Source organism: Bactrocera neohumeralis, chromosome 3 (assembly GCF_024586455.1).
Source record: "Bactrocera neohumeralis isolate Rockhampton chromosome 3, APGP_CSIRO_Bneo_wtdbg2-racon-allhic-juicebox.fasta_v2, whole genome shotgun sequence".
Classification (NCBI taxonomy): domain Eukaryota; kingdom Metazoa; phylum Arthropoda; class Insecta; order Diptera; family Tephritidae; genus Bactrocera; species Bactrocera neohumeralis.
The window spans coordinates 54,051,347-54,064,808 of NC_065920.1; the positions used below are offsets into that span (position 1 = coordinate 54,051,347).

Sequence of the window (13,462 nt, forward strand, 5' to 3'; positions counted from 1 at the left end):
AAAACAGAGCAATTTGATGCTTATATATATGTACATAAATTATTTGTATTTCAATATCAGGTATATTGCTGAATTGGATATATGATTTAGTGGGCACATATTTGCCCCGCCGTTTTCCGATAGATGTCTCTAGGGCAAGCACTGGTCGATTAAACCGTTTTATATCGATCTTGGACATTTGTGTCAACACTAATACTATGTTCGGACCGACATTGAAAACATTTTGAAAACACATTTGTATGTTGTGGAACGTAAGTTGTTCGGACCGACAATTTGTGTTTTCGCTGAGTTTTACTGACAGCTCACAAATTTATTGTTTGTTTACATTTGAGCAACGAGAATGGTAAGTTTTGAAATCCTTAATGTTTGATTATAATTATTACTAAAGATCGTGTTTTTTTAGAATTCTGAGAAAAAGATGTTAATTGCGAAAGCATTAGAGAAGCCAAATAAATATCCTGCTCATCGACAATTCTTCAAGAGAACTATTGGAATGTCTTACTACTCAGCACCATGCCTTGGCAAAAAAGATAGCCGAGTTAAAGAAACAACATCTAATCGTGTTAGATATAATAAAGGACCTTGGGATGCCGATTAATTCATGTTGGACAAAAGTGTGCATATGTTCCTATTGATGCAAATGTTTTCAATTATATATTATTAATTCCAGCAACGTAAGAATCAGTTTTAGGAACACGATTGCCAACGAAACGGATCTGCTTTTTTAAAGAGAACTTTCGCATGAACCGAAGTTCCTTTGATAAATTATGTGACATCCCCCGCCCGTTACAAAAAATGGATACAAATTACCGAAAAGCTATTCCTATCGAGAAAAGAGTGGCTATAACATTATTTGCTTTAGGGTCATCTGCAGAGTATCGTAGTATCGCCAACATGTTCGGTGTAGGAAAATCTACGGTTTGCGAAATTTTACTGGAATTTTGCACCGAAATCTGGAGATTACTGCAGCCATCCTGTTTTAAAATGTTGCCTCTAAACAGAGAAAATATAACCGAATTGGTGACTGGTTTCGAGGTAATTGGATTCCCACAATGCTTAGGAGCAATTGGTAATATTGGTTATAAAATCTTAAATTTGCGCTAATGTTCTAATAATTGTTTACAGACGGATGCCACATTGAGATTCATCCATCATCTGAAGAAGCTGTTGATTATTATAATTATAAAGGATGGTATTCCACCGTTTTAATGGCATTAGTTGATGCTAAGTAAAGTCTAAAAACTCAATAAATGTACATATGTATAAGTACATAAGTAATGTTTACAATGTATTTTCAGATACCGTTTTACTTACATAAACGTAGGAAGTCCCGGGCGAAGTAATGACTCTCAAATTTATGAGATGTCATCACTTAAAAAAGAAATGGATAGTTTTCCTTTACTAAGCGAAATGTCTAGAGAAGTTTCAGGCTTAAATGTGTCAGTATTCATTATTGGGGATTCGGCTTTTCGATTTAGCAAACAACTAATGAGACCGTATCCATTTAGCGTAAATCAAAATAATGGTGAAAAGGTATTCAACTACGCTCTTTCGAAAACACGTAGAGTTGTCGAACATGCTTTTGGACACCTCAAGGCCAGCTTTCGACGCATCGGGAAAGGAATTGACAAATTTGTACAGAATGCCAACTCCATAATATGAGCATGTTGCGTCCTTCACAATTTTTTTTAAATGATAACAACGATACGCTAAACGCTAAATATCTACATTTTACATTAAATCAAAGATAAAGTTGTACACACCAAACAAAATTCAATTTTATTTTCCATATAAAAACTAATACATATAAACGTTAAACATATATTATTAAACAGAAAATACTTATATTCATTAATTTTTTTATTTATTTAGAAATTGAAGTAATCGTTCATTTGTTTCTTTAGAATCTTTTATATATTGTTCCATCATTTCGGTTTTTTATTATCATTTTCAACCATTTTTTTTGTCAAGTCCTTAATTTCTTTGCTGGTTTCAATGGATTGCTGACTTGCTTTTTCGAGCTGTTTTTCAATTTGTTCAAATTTTTTTAATATTATGCTTTGAAAATTATTCCTTTTTTTATTAATAGCATCACTCGGCTCGGGAGACGGTACTGGTAGCGAAGAAGTATCGCTTGGCGATATCGGCATAGCTGAGGGCGATGGTAGGAAAACCGGTGATGACAATGGCGATGCAGCAACGAATGTGGAAGACGCAGCCGTTTCCACCGAATTTTGGAGTGGTTCGTAGTTAGTAGAACCTTTTTAAAAATGTATATATGTGTGTAAATATAAATAATATATTGAATTACAAAACAAATGTTTCTTACTTTGAAAACTTTCCTCCACTAAGCTCTCGGCGTTGTAGCTGGCGTACGGCAACAGTACGGCTCTCATTTTATCGTAAAGTGGCCACTGCGAGGGAGAACCGCCAGTTGACCCGACTGCTGTCTTCTCTTTCTTGTAAAACATGATATATATGTAAAAGCTCTATTTTTTCTTAATTTTATTTAATTACATACCTATATCTCTGTGAAAGACTGTGCATTTTCGATTTTATTTCACTCGCCGTGAATTGCACACCTTGTTGCTGCAACTCCATTGCCATTTCCTCCACTATGTGGCTGTTTTTCTTAGGACCGCGAAAAGCACTTATTTTGCTCTGCCACAATTCAATTAGTAGGGCTTCTGCCCTATCACTCCAACAACTTCTTTTTTTATATTTTTGTTTCTCCATTTTCCAAATGAATATCAATTGACAGCTGTATTTTATATGGAACTAGCGGACCCGGTGCCTGCTTCGCACGGCAAAACAAAATAAGAAAAGAAACACATTTGTTTTTAATAAAGTTGGTTTTGTTCCCTATTATTCAACTTTTAATTCTAGTTTCTTACAATCTTAGACTATGTATCACTTAAACTATTTTAGAGCTCTTTCGTAGACAACATTTTTGGTTTTGCCATGAGTTGTTGTGTAGATAAAGAAAACTGAAGGCTTGCCAACACGTGAGCACGAAACATATAACTGGCCGTGTGAAAAGCAAGGATATTCTAAATCAATCCCACACAATTCCAACGATTGCCCTTGCGCTTTATTAATTGTAATAGCAAATGCAAGACGTATTGGAAACTGTAGTCTTTTGAATTCAAAAAGTAAATCTGGAATCATTGGAATTCGTGGAATCAATACATCTTCACCTTTAAACTTTCCCCTTAAAATTGTTGCTTCGATCAAATTGTTCATGACCTTTTTAACCGCTAATCTTGTCCCATTGCATAATCGTGGTTGATTTATATTACGAAACATAATAATGGGAGCACCCACTTTCAATTGTAAACGATGAGGTGGAAATCCGGGTTAATCCAATGAATTCAAAAATTCTGTCGGATAATTAACAGCGTCGACTTGATTCGTAACCGTGTCAACTGATTGATATGTTACAACCTCGCCAGGAACATGGGTTAAAATGTCTGCATTCATTTGACCAACGTCTTTATTTTTAGCGGCCAGCATAGCTCTTTCAGCTAACAAATTATGATTGCGATAATTTCCTGCAATATTTGGAAAAACACTTGACACCAATTCTTCTTTTGTCGGTGCAATATTACAAAAGTTATCTTCTTCTTCTTAATTGGCGTAGACACCGCTTACGCGATTATAGCCGAGTTAACAACAGCGCGCCAGTCGTTTCTTCTTTTCGCTGCGTGGCGCCAATTGGATATTCCAAGCGAAGCCAGGTCCTTCTCCACTTGGTCCTTCCAACGGAGTGGAGATCTTCCTCTTCCTCTGCTTTCCCCGGCGGGTACTGCGACGAATACTTTCAGAGCTGGAGTGTTTTCATCCATCCGGACAACATGACCTAGCCAGCGTAGCCGCTGTCTTTTAATTCGCTGAACTATTTCAATGTCGTCATATATCTCGTACAGCTCATCGTTCCATCGGATGCGATATTCGCCGTGGCCAATGCGCAAAGGACCATAAATCTTTCGCAGAATTTTTCTCTCGAAAACTCGTAACGTCGACTCATCGGTTGCTGTCATCGCCCAAGCCTCTGCACCATATAGCAGGACGGGAATTATGAGCGACTTATAGAGTTTAGGTTTTGTTCGTCGAGAGAGGACTTTACTTTTCAATTGCCTACTCAGTCCAAAGTAGCACCTGTTGGCAAGAGCAATCCTGCGTTGGATTTCCAGGCTGACATTATTAGTGGTGTTAATGCTGGTTTCTAAATAGCCGAAATTATCTACAACTTCAAAGTTATGACTGTCAACAGTGACGTGAGAGCCAAGTCGCGAGTGCGACGACTGTTTGTTTGATGACAGGAGATATTTCGTTTTGCCCTCGTTCACTACCAGACCCATTTTCTGTGCTTCCTTGTCCAGCCTAGAGAAAGCAGAACTAACGGCGCGGGTATTGAGGCCGATGATATCAATATCGTCGGCATACGCCAGCACTCTTATAGAAGATGGTACCTTCTCTGTTTAGTTCTGCAGCTCGAACTATTTTCTCCAGGAGCAGGTTAAAGAAGTCGCACGATAGGGAGTCGTCTTGTCTGAAACCTCGTTTGGTATCGAACGGCTCGGAGAGGTCCTTCCCGATCCTGACGGAGCTTTTCGTGTTGTTCAACGTCAGTTTACACAGCCGTATTAGTTTTGCGGGGATACCAAATTCAGACATCGCGGCATAAAGGCAGCTCCTTTTCGTGCTGTCGAAAGCAGCTTTGAAATCGACGAAGAGGTGGTGTGTGTCGATTCTCCTTTCACGGGTCTTTTCCAAGATTTGGCGCATGGTGAATATCTGGTCGGTTGTTGATTTTCCAGGTCTGAAGCCACACTGATAAGGTCCAATCAGTTTGTTGACGGTGGGCTTTAATCTTTCACACAATACGCTCGATAAAACCTTATATGCGATGTTGAGGAGGCTAATCCCACGGTAGTGGGCGCAGATTGTGGGGTCTCCTTTTTTATGGATTGGGCATAGCACACTTAAATTCCAATCGTTGGGCATGCTCTCGTCCGACCATATTTTACAAAGAAGCTGATGCATGCTCCCTTTTAGTTCTTCGCCGCCGTGTTTGAATAGCTCGGCCGGTAGTCCGTCGGCCCCTGCCGCTTTGTTGTTCTTGAGGCGGGCAATTGCTATTCGAACTTCTTCATGGTCGGGTAATGGAACGTCTGCTCCATCGTCATCGATTGGGGAATCGGGTTCGCTTTCTCCTGGTGTTGTGCGTTCAGTGCCATTCAGCAGGCTGGAGAAGTGTTCCCTCCATAATTTAACTATGCTCTGGGCATCAGTGACTAGATCACCTTTGGGGGTTCTACAAGAGTATGCTCCGGTCTTGAAACCTTCTGTAAGCCGCCGCATTTTTTCGTAGAATTTTCGAGCATTACCCCTGTAGGCCAGCTTATCAAGCTCTTCATACTCACGCATTTCGGCCTCTTTCTTTTTCTGTCTGCAGATGCGTCTCGCTTCCTTCTTCAATTCTCGGTATCTATCCCATCCCGCACGTGTTGTGGTCGATCGTAACGTTGCGAGGTAGGCAGCCAGTTTTCTCTCCACTGCGGCGCGGCACTGCTCGTCGTACCAGTTGTTCTTTTGCACTTTCCGAAAACCAAGGGTTTCGGATGCAGCTGTACGTAAGGAGTTTGAAATGCCGTCCCACAGTTCCCTTATACCGAGTTGTTGATGAGTGCTCTCAGAGAGCAGGAGTGCAAGCCGAGTAGAAAATCGTTCGGCAGTCTGTTGTGATTGCAGCTTTTCGACGTCGAACCTTCCTTGTGGTTGTTGTCGTGCGTTTTTTGCTGCACAGAGGCGGGGGCGAATCTTGGCTGCAACAAGATAGTGGTCCGAGTCGATGTTAGGGCATCGGAGCGCACGCACATCGAAAACACTGGAGACGTGTCTTCCATCTATCACAACATGATCGATCTGGTTGGTAGTTTTTCGATCCGGAGACAGCCAGGTAGCTTGATGAATCTTCTTATGCTGGAAACTAGTACTACAGATAACCATATTTCGGGAACCGGCGAAGTCAATCAGCCTCAACCCATTTGGGGATGTTTCGTCGTGGAGGCTGAATTTACCGACCGTAGTGCCAGATATACCTTCTTTGCCCACCCTGGCGTTAAAGTCGCCAAGAACGATTTTGACATCGTGGCGGGGGCAGCTCTCATAAGCGCGCTCCAAGCGCTCATAGAAGGCATCTTTGGTCACATTGTCCTTCTCTTCCGTCGGGGCGTGGGCGCAAATCAGCGATATGTTGAAGAACCTCGCTTTGATGCGGATTGTGGCTACACGTTCATTCACCGGAGTGAATGATAGTACTCGGCGACGGAGTCTCTCTCCCACCATGAATGCAACACCAAACTTGCGCTCCTTTATATGGCCACTGTAGTAAATGTCACAAGGACCTACTCGTCTCTGTCCTTGTCCCATCCATCGCATTTCTTGGACGGCGGTGATGTCAGCCTTTATGTTTGCGAGGACATCAACCAGCTGGGCAGCGGCACCTTCCCAATTAAGGGTCCGGACATTCCAGGTGCATGCCCTCAAATCGTAGTCCTTATTCCGTTTGCCATGGTCGTCATCAAAAGGGGGGTCTCTCATCCGAGGCTGTTTAAACTGTTTCATTGGTATTGTTTTTTACGTGGCGGGTCCCAAGCCCAGCACACAACCCTATGTAGGGAATGTTTCGCCTTCTCACATTAGCTCGCCTTCGAACGGATGTTCTTAGGCTACCCAGAGGATACTTGGTCAAAGACCGGAAGTAGTGAGCTGCATGAGCCATGTGTCAAAGAATCGTTTCTGGCCACTCCCAAGTGAATGGCGATCAGAGAACTTTCCTCACTTGCGTGAACTTCTACACATGACTCCATCCTCCAAAAGTTATCTGGTAAAGTGATTAAGCCAGTTTCACGATCAACAGCAAGTTGACCATTGCTCATCGCCAACAGTGGCCTTGAAAATGTGTCGGCCGATGGATCGTTTTGAGTTTGTACTCGCACATTTGAAGTTAAATTGAGTATTTATACATGTCTCCATAAATAAGATGACTTTAAACATGCTTTTAATTCATCTGCTGGTGTTGAACGGGGAATCACAGGCAATGTCTGACGAAAATCACCAGCCAACGGAATCAAAGCGCCACCAAATATCTGTTGATCATTACTACGCAAGTCTTGTATTGTGTTATTTCATCATTTCGGTTCTCTGCAACACCAAACACAGCCATGTCGCTGCCTTTATTTACATACTTGCAGATATATTTAATCGATTTAACAGAATTGCAATATTCTACATTGATATGAGCTTTGAATGCTTTTGATAGTATTGGCGAATAGGGGACAACCCACCTATTATCAACTGTAATATCTTGATTCTTGACTCGTAGATTGATTGATTTGCCATTATCATCTGTTGAGCGTCGGCGATACAATGGGTAACCATCATTTCCATTAATTGTCTCGGAAATCAAATCTCTGGGATACCGTTTCGTGCATTTCCTATCTTTCATACATTGCGAATTAATATTTAGAACACCACATGGTCCATGAATCATACTTTTTGTAACAACATCAAATAAACCTGGATCGATTTCTCTATTTCTTTCTATTTGATCGCTTGTTATTTTGTTGACTCAACATACCATAATATGGGCATGTGGTAATCCTCTCTTTTGCCATTCCACCGAATATGCAACATCGAACTTCGCCGAAAACCTGATTTTTAATAATAAAATCCATCAATGACTTCAGCTTCTGTCTAAATACTCGTGCAGTTATGTGATGACGGTCTGTATAATATTGCCCTTCACATAAATATTGCTTCATTTCGGCCCATTGTGGATTACATGTAAATGTAATAAAGAAATCTGGTCGACCATACAAACGAACATAGCAAATGGCATCTTGTGCATATTCATGCATGTGCCTTGGACTGCCTGTGCTTGCTGGTAAAATAACAACTTGTCCAAGTATATACATCTACATAATGATAGAAATGTTGACAATTCCATCATTATGTAGATGTATATACTCCTCTGATCGCAACATGCGTTGATTGAATCGAATAAAGTTCAAACGCTCTGTTTCTATCTTTGCATACATGTCTACGACATATTGATGAAAGAGTCTCCGACATTTCAAAATATGATTTTCCTGATTTTCATACTAATTCTTGTTAAACAAAATTGGAAGAGTATATTAAAGACAACAAACACTCACGTGGGTTTGCGGGATCTACCATTTTTAAATTAATAGAGTATCCATCTTCACCCCGACAAAACAAAATTGGGTACTGTAGGGCATCGTAAGAGCGATGTGCTTCACAAACACGTTGTAATTGATTATTTTTTCTACGCAATACAATGTCACGCGATTGAAACTCATCGCCGACAATCACCACAGCAACTTCATTATTTATAGGTGCATTTAACCTTCGTTCGTGTTCTCCGATTGGTCTTCTATCAGCTCGAATTACGATTTTATGATCATCAGACGGCATCTGATCAAGTGCTGCCCGAAAAGTATTAATCAAATCATTATGTTCATGAAGCTCTTGCTCTTCGTGGCATTTTTAGAAGAAACTAAACTAAAGATAATAAAGAACTTCAGTAATAAATTGATGAAATCTAGCAAATTCTGGACTCGAAAAGCACCAAAGCGAAATAATTTTTGTTTTACCGTTCGGAAGAGAAAATGAAACGTTCGAGATCGTCTGCACTCGAAAAGCACCAAAAAGTGACGAAAAGACACGAAAATCTGCTGAAAATGTGACAAAATACAATTAAGAATTGGCCAAAAAGTCCAAGTAATTTTTAGCTCACTAATCGTACATTAAACAAATAAAATTCACTAAATTGTTTAATTTTTTTCACAAAATATCAAATTTGAGATTATGTCACAAAATCATATGATGCACTTGTAACATTCAGAACGCTTGTTTAGCAAAACAATCGATTTTTATCTCATTAATCATTGTTTTTTTAATTTTTTTTTAACAAAATATTCAAATTAAAACAATGATAAGAACGAAAATTAATTTATTTTTATCAAAATACTTACTCACCAAAAAATGCGAAGAAATTAATATTTTCAAAAATCGATTATGATAAGATCAATCACCAATGACGTCCAAAGAGAAAAGAGAAATGATAACAAATTGCTATTTGCATCACTCCGTGCAATGCTCTCCAATACACAAACGACCAAAATGTATTCAATACTAATGAATGCTGTATGCGGTAAAAAAATGCCTGCAACAAAAACACACTCACTTCACATACGCACCGCACACACATGCGTTATCGGATTTCAACCAAACTTCATATAAACCATATATGGGCCACTGCCTATGTATAAGTTTAGTTGAAATCGCACTACGCGTTTATGATTAGTTCGGCGACGTATGTACATATACGGACTTATTTTTATATATATAGATGTAATACTATGTTTGGACTGACAACGAAAACATGTTTTCGTAGGAAAAACTGGTTTTCGGCCGAAAACTTGTGTTTTCGTACATGTAAAATCTGTCAGACGAAAACACAGTTTTCGCTGAAAACTACTTGAAAACTTACATTCCACTCATTATAATCGGTGCCTGCTCTAGTTTATCGATGTTTTTGGAAGACATATTTTTAATTCCAAGAAAAGTGCGGCTGCGGCTCATCGAATGCTTTCGGATACGTACGGAGAGGCTGTCCTAAGTGAAAGAACACGTCGCGCATGGTTTCAACGTTTTAAGAATGGTGATTATGAAGTCGAAGACCGGCATGCTGGTGGAAGGGAGAAGATTTTCGAAGATGCTGAATTGGAATCATTACTCGACCAAGATGCATTTCAAACCCAATAGGAATTGGCCGAATCGTTGCAAGTGACACAGCAAGCCGTATCAAAATGCCTCAAAGCCATGGGGATGATTCAGAAACAAGGAAACTGGGTTCCTTACGACTTGAAACCAACAGATGTCGAACGGCGCTTCTTTACACATGAACAGCTGCTTCAAAGTCACAACTGGAAGGGGTTTTTACATCGCATTGTAACTGGCGGCGAAAAATGGGTCCACTACGATAATCCTAAGCGAAGAAAGTCATGGGGAAAGCCTGGATATGCCTCCACGTCGACGGCAAAACCGAACATTCACGGCGCCAAGGTCATGCTCTGCATTTGGTGGGACCAGCTGGGGGTGATATATTATGAACTGCTAAAGCCAAGGGAAACCATCACAGGAGATCGATACCGAACGCAACTGATGCGTTTGGGCCGAGCACTAAAAGAAAAACGGCCACAGTACGAGGAAAGACACGATAAAATAATTCTCCAGCATGACAATGCTCGGCCTCACGTCGCAAAGGTGATCAAAAAATATTTGGAAACGCTGAAATGAGAGATCTTATCCCACCCGCCGTATTCTACAGACGTTGCTCCATCTGACTACCACTTGTTCTGATCGATGACACACGGTCTAGCTAAGGAGCACTTCAGTTGTTATGAAGAAGTCAAAAATTGGATTGATACTTGGATCGACTCGAAAGATGAGGAGTTCTTTCATCACAGAATACGCATGCTGCCAGAGAGATGACCCAAATTAGTCGCTAGCAACGGCCAATATTTTGAATAACATTTTTGTAACCGTTTTAATACAATAAAGCCTTAAATTTACAAAAAAAACGGCGGAAGTAAAGTTGTAGACCTAATATTTCTGGAAATAGATTTGATAAAATCTGGGGCATTTTCAAAAAATTTTATTTTCATACTGGAGAATGTAAGCATAAAGATGCCTCTAATAATAACAATTATACCATTTTCATTTTATACTGCCCTTGGCGGTGGATTTGTTAATATTAATCTTTATAAGGGTCATCAGGATTTTTATGTTAGGATTTTAGGAGGCAATTTGAACCACTTTTTCGCGATATGCCTTTGCGGAATCGACTAAAAATTTAAACAGTATACATACACTCACTAAAAAAGATTTATGTAATTATGAATACGGTTAAGGGACGTAAAATAATTTGGTTTTAATATTTGAATAAGTCATTTAAAATTAATGCCCGACATGTTGAGCTTCCCATCGAATAAAGACCATATACTTACATATAAAGTAAAATGTTTATAAAACTTTATATGTATTATAATCTTACCTAAATGTCATGTCAATCTAATCTTTCAACACTTGCATAATCTATTTATATTGGCACCAAGCATGGTACTCACCTTCTATCTTAAACCTCCTGTGAACTTTTTCTGCTCTTACCATTTGACACTTAGGCAACTAGGAAATGTTATATATTATTATTGTTGGCATTATGTATTACTCATTAATCAAAAGTCAACTTTCTGTAAACAGCAACGCTTTTTTCATGTGAAGCAAGTGTGTTTGCCAAATAAATAAAACACAAGAAAAGAAGCTAATATACCTTTCACAGGTGCATTTCTTTTAGTAGCTTTGTGTTTAGTTTGTATGGAAGCTATATGCTATGGTAATCCGATCTGAACAATTTTTTCGGAAGATGAGCTGGGGGAAAAAGCACACCTAAATATAATATAGATTTGAAAGTAAGGCACAGTAATAGAATTCTTGAGTCTCATAGTGATCGAAATCGGATTATAATTTGAAATTAATTTTGCATGGTTGAGTTTTTATCGAAAAAAGCGGTCAATATCTAAGATGTATCAAGGAAACTTATAGAACGTCTTTTCTTGCTGAGCGCGGTGATAAAATTAGTAGAATCTAATCACATATAGCATCCACATATTTGACATATGGATTTTCCAAATACCGGTTAATTTTTCACCGCATATATCGGTAATTAATTAAGATATCTCAATAAGAATAAAAAGTATATCTTTCTTAGAACACTACATCATTGTATTCCTTTAGGTAGATTGGCGGTATAAAGTTTCTCAATAATCCGCTTGACTTTATACCATGTAAATATCGTAAGCACTCAAGGAAAATATACTTGATATATTTCTGGTAAGAATAATCTGGTAAGGGGTAAAATCGAGTAAATACCTTTCCGTTGCCCTACTATATATAATGCTAAGATTTTCATTATCCGGTTGACTATATTTTATATATATATTGGTCAATCTGTGAGTTAACTCGTAATGTCGTAATGCCAAAAAGGGGAAAAATCCGGAGGTACTATCCGCAGTCAAACTTTGGCTGACTTTGTACCATAAATATCAACCAATATGTAAGATGTCTTAGGAACATAAAGTGAACGTATAACATTGGATTGACATTACACGGTCAAAATATTTTCAATCGCTCACCGAGTTATCTCAGCTCTTATATAATTTAGATAGAGATCTACGTTTTTTTACAGATTTTATACAGAATACGTCTGTCAATTTATGAGTAATCTTGCTGAAGTGAAAAATTGTTCTCGGAACAGACCTAAGGAAAAAGGTTAAGTAATAAGCCCTTAACATTCGCGTAACCTAAACACTTCTTTCTTCTTTTTATTGGCGTAGTTACAGCTTACGCGGTTATAGCCGAGTTTACAGCAGCGCCAAACGTTCCTTTTTTTGGTTCCAATTGAAGATTCAAAGTGTAGCCAGGTTCTTCTTCACTTGGTCTTTCCAACTGAGTAAAAGAGTTCTTCTTTTTCTGCTTCTTCGAATACTTTCTGAGCTGATAGGGTCCAAACGGTTTGTTGACGTTTTGACCCTAGGTGGGCTTTAACCTTTCACACAATACGCTCGATAGAACCTCATATGCCATGTTGAGGAGGCTTATCTCACGGCATGTCTTGGTCTAACAATATTTTAAAGAAGCTGATGCATGCTCCATGTCAGTGCTTGGCTTTATTTTTTTTTTTTTTAACGGCTAATTGCTATTCGAACTTCTTCATGGTCGGGAAATGGAACGTCTGTTCCTTCGTCATCGATTAGGGAATCGGGTTCCCCTTCTCCTGGCGTTATGTTTTCACTGCCATCCAGCAGGCTGGAGAAGTGTTCCCTCCATAATCTGGGGGTTCTACAAAAGTATGCTCCGGTTTTGAAACCTTCTGTTATTCGCCACAACTTTTCGAAGAACTTTTAGAATTTTCGAGCGAGATTACTTCTGTCGGCCAGCATGTCAAGCTCTTCGAACTCACGCTTTTCTCTTTTTTTTCTCCAAATGCATCTCGCATTCCTCTTTAAATCTTGGTATCTATCCCATAACGAACGAGTTGTGGTCGATTGTAACGTTGCGAGGTAGGTAGTCTGTTTTCTATCTGCTGCGACTCGGTACTCCTCATCGTATCAGCTGTTCTGTTGCCTTCTCCAAAAACTAATGGTTTCGTTTGAAGCTGTAAGTAAAGAGCTTGAAATACCGTCCCACAGTTCCCTTATACAAAGTTGATGAGTACTCTCAGAGAGCAGGAGTGCAAGTCAAGCAGAAAATTATTCAGCTGTCTCTTGTGATTGCAGCTTATCGAAGTCAAACCTTCTTTATGTTTGTGTTT

At 39.2% G+C, this 13,462-nt stretch overlaps 1 protein-coding gene and 1 long non-coding RNA gene across 2 annotated transcripts; one reads left to right on the forward strand and one right to left on the reverse strand.

Moving 5' to 3' along the window:
• The first annotated feature begins 723 nt into the window (after positions 1-723).
• LOC126753790 (uncharacterized) lies at positions 724-1,339 on the forward strand. Its single transcript, XR_007666209.1, has 3 exons — positions 724-1,069; positions 1,126-1,228; positions 1,299-1,339. It is a non-coding gene; the product is annotated as an uncharacterized LOC126753790 (long non-coding RNA).
• A 586-nt stretch (positions 1,340-1,925) lies between these two features.
• On the reverse strand, positions 1,926-2,547 carry LOC126753715 (inactive protein tyrosine kinase pTKL-like). The gene is made up of 3 exons (XM_050465389.1): positions 2,518-2,547; positions 2,330-2,459; positions 1,926-2,260 (listed from the first exon to the last, which is right to left on the reverse strand). The coding sequence occupies exons 1-3, from the start codon at positions 2,545-2,547 to the stop codon at positions 1,926-1,928; spliced, it is 495 nt and encodes a 164-aa protein (XP_050321346.1).
• Between the last annotated feature and the right edge of the window lie 10,915 nt (positions 2,548-13,462).